Consider the following 2,753-nt stretch of genomic DNA (forward strand, 5'->3'; position numbering starts at 1 on the left):
CTGTCCTGGAACTCATTCTGTAAACCAGACTGGCCTCAAACTCAGAAATCAGCCAGCCTCTGCCTCCCCCCAAGTGCTGGGGTTAAAGGCATGCACCATCACTGTCTGGCCAAAAATGTACAAACATGTACAAAATTCTCACAGAAGATAAAGATAGAGTGAAAGAGAAAGAGAGACAGACAGACTACATAGATAGAATAGACAGTCAGAGGTGAACTCCAACTGTCATCATTTGTCTCTACAAGTAGAGTAGGTAGAGCTGGCAGAGCAGCTCCTCAGTTAGAGCACACACTGTTCTATGGGAGAGCCCACCCACATTGCCCGAAACTCCAGCTCCAGGGGATCTAATACCCTCCTTCCTCTGGCCACCTCTGACACATGCACCCAAGTGGACCACACTCCACCCACCCCACAGACCCACACCACCATTCATGCCACAGACACACACACAAATACACTCACACACGTGCACCAAGCACCCCACATACCCCCCCCCCACACACACACACACATCATTTTTAAAGAGATGGTAAGTAAGTAGGGCAGAGAATGCTATGATCCTAGCATTCAATAGGCTGAGGCAGGAGAATGGTGAGTTTGACAGTTCCATGAACTACAACAAAGTAAGACCATATCCTGTCTCAAGAGAACCCAAGGGAAAAATGTTATTTAAAATAAAAGTAATCTGTTAAGCAACAACCACCCAACTAAATTAATAAAATTGAGCTTAGAAATATAGAATTATTAACCATTTACAGAATTTTAAAAAGAAATGCTTACAGTGTGGCTTTCAAGCTCGGCGATTTTTTCAGGTGCTTCGAATCCCAAAAAATACATTCTGATTACATGATCAGTACTACCTGTGGCTAAAAACATACCACCTGAAATAAAAATGTTAAGGTTCAAATATGTAGCTTGCACAAATACACTAACGAAACATACTTCCATACATGTAGTAGAAAGCTCTCTTACTGGAAATCAGGGTCATCCCCACAAACCCATCCTCCAGCTCATTAGATACGTTTATAAAGCTAACTCTTTGGCTTTGGTGAAGTTAGCCCTACGAAGAACACTCCCTATCTCTCTCTCACACAGTTCTACTGAGCAAGCCGAGGCAGCACCACACTGGGCATCCATCGGTGCCTGAATCCCAGGGACAAGCAGACCCGGCCTCTGAGCAGAGGCTTCACTGTAGAGCTCACCTGTGACAGGGTCCCTTCCTGAGGACACTGCATTGGACCTAATCTACAAAATTTGCCAATCAAGTCCACTGGACAAGAAAAGATTAAGGGCTATAATTTTACCAAGATTCCGTGTTAAATATAAACAAATCTGTAGGTAGACAGAATGTAAGAAACAATGTCCTAAACGTGGCCACAGGACATGGAATGGCTTATGAGCTTCCTTGATTATCAATGACTCTGAGCACTGTTAGATAAGAAGGGGACTGTGGTGGCTTCACATCACCTCCTTTGTCAAGCCTACCTCTAAGGTCTGAAGTTTGTCTTTGTTTCCTTAAACCCAGTACTTAAAAATCTACATGAAAATATACATTAAGTACAGAAAAAATTAAAATAGCCACTGTAGGTTCAGCTAGTAATATGAAGAACAGAGTCATCAGCTACCTTTCTGATTGAGTAAATGCTAAATTAAACTAAGGAAAAGCAAGCATCAAGTATGATCTTACCAACACTAAATGAAGAACACAGCATCTGAACACCAGGCCTTGGCTTTTCCGTGAACTTCAGGGGTCGTGGACTTTAAAAGAAGATGATATGCCTTTAGAATACATGATAACACACTTAATTAGAGCACTGGAGGTTTTTCTATGATTACGGCGTGCACACGTGCCATGATGCACTCACAGAGGTGAGGACCACTTTCAGGAATGTCGTCTTCTCCACCACGACAGGGTGGAACTCAGTCATCTGGTTTCCAGAGCAGGAGTTTGCACCAAGAGCCGTATTACTGGCCCCCAACTATTGTTTCAGGCCTAACATATTAGCATTAGCAGCTCCTTGGGCTAGAGGTCTAACTCAACTAGTAGGCTGCTTGCTTGCCTTAGACAAACTTGAGTTTAGTAACAAACACCACATAAATGTAACAGAGCCAAGTGAGCCATGTCAACATGCTTTTGTGAGAATGCCTTGTCAATGGAAGGGTTTTAGAGTCTAGCTCCTTCTCGTGTATGACAAAATACATCTCAGTATCAATCTTCTATTTTCATCAAAAATACTGAAAAGTTGGAGGCTGGGGTACATTATAAATTCAAGTAAAACATTTGCTATGTGCGTATAATCTCAAGATTCGTTCACCAACATGGTAACAAAAACAAATATATATAAAATTTCCCAATTTAAGTCAAGACATACTCATAAATTTCTGCCACAATGTCACAAACTTTTAATCCCAGAGGGGCAAGTGCATCCCTGTGAATTAGAGCCCAGCCTGCTCTGCAGAGCAAGTTTTAAATCAGCCAGTCACGTGCCTTTAATCCCAGCACTCGGGAGGCAGAGGCAGGCGCAGGCAGATTTGAGTTTGAGGGCAGCCTGTATAATGAGTTCCAGGACAGGCAGGGCTACACAGAGAAACCCTGTCTTGAAAAAAAAAAATCTTTACAAGTTCTATACAAACTGAATATAGTATTACGAGTACTCCCTCACTGGCACCCTGCAGTCACTACACTAGGTACTGAGTACTCACTGGCACCCTGCAGTCACTACACTAGGTACTGAGTACTCACTGGCACCCTG

General features: G+C 42.9%; 1 protein-coding gene across 1 annotated transcript in view; it reads right to left on the minus strand.

The window, feature by feature from the left end:
- The window catches only part of Brwd1 (bromodomain and WD repeat domain containing 1), a 90,491-nt gene that overhangs the window by 66,817 nt on the left and 20,921 nt on the right, over nucleotides 1-2,753 (minus strand). The window contains exons 10-11 of the mRNA XM_021185517.2: nucleotides 1,688-1,758; nucleotides 781-881 (exon numbers count right to left, since the gene is read on the minus strand). Of these exons, the coding sequence (XP_021041176.1) occupies nucleotides 781-881; nucleotides 1,688-1,758 (172 nt within the window). The remainder of the gene's footprint in view (nucleotides 1-780; nucleotides 882-1,687; nucleotides 1,759-2,753) is intronic.

Source organism: Mus caroli, chromosome 16 (assembly GCF_900094665.2).
Source record: "Mus caroli chromosome 16, CAROLI_EIJ_v1.1, whole genome shotgun sequence".
Classification (NCBI taxonomy): domain Eukaryota; kingdom Metazoa; phylum Chordata; class Mammalia; order Rodentia; family Muridae; genus Mus; species Mus caroli.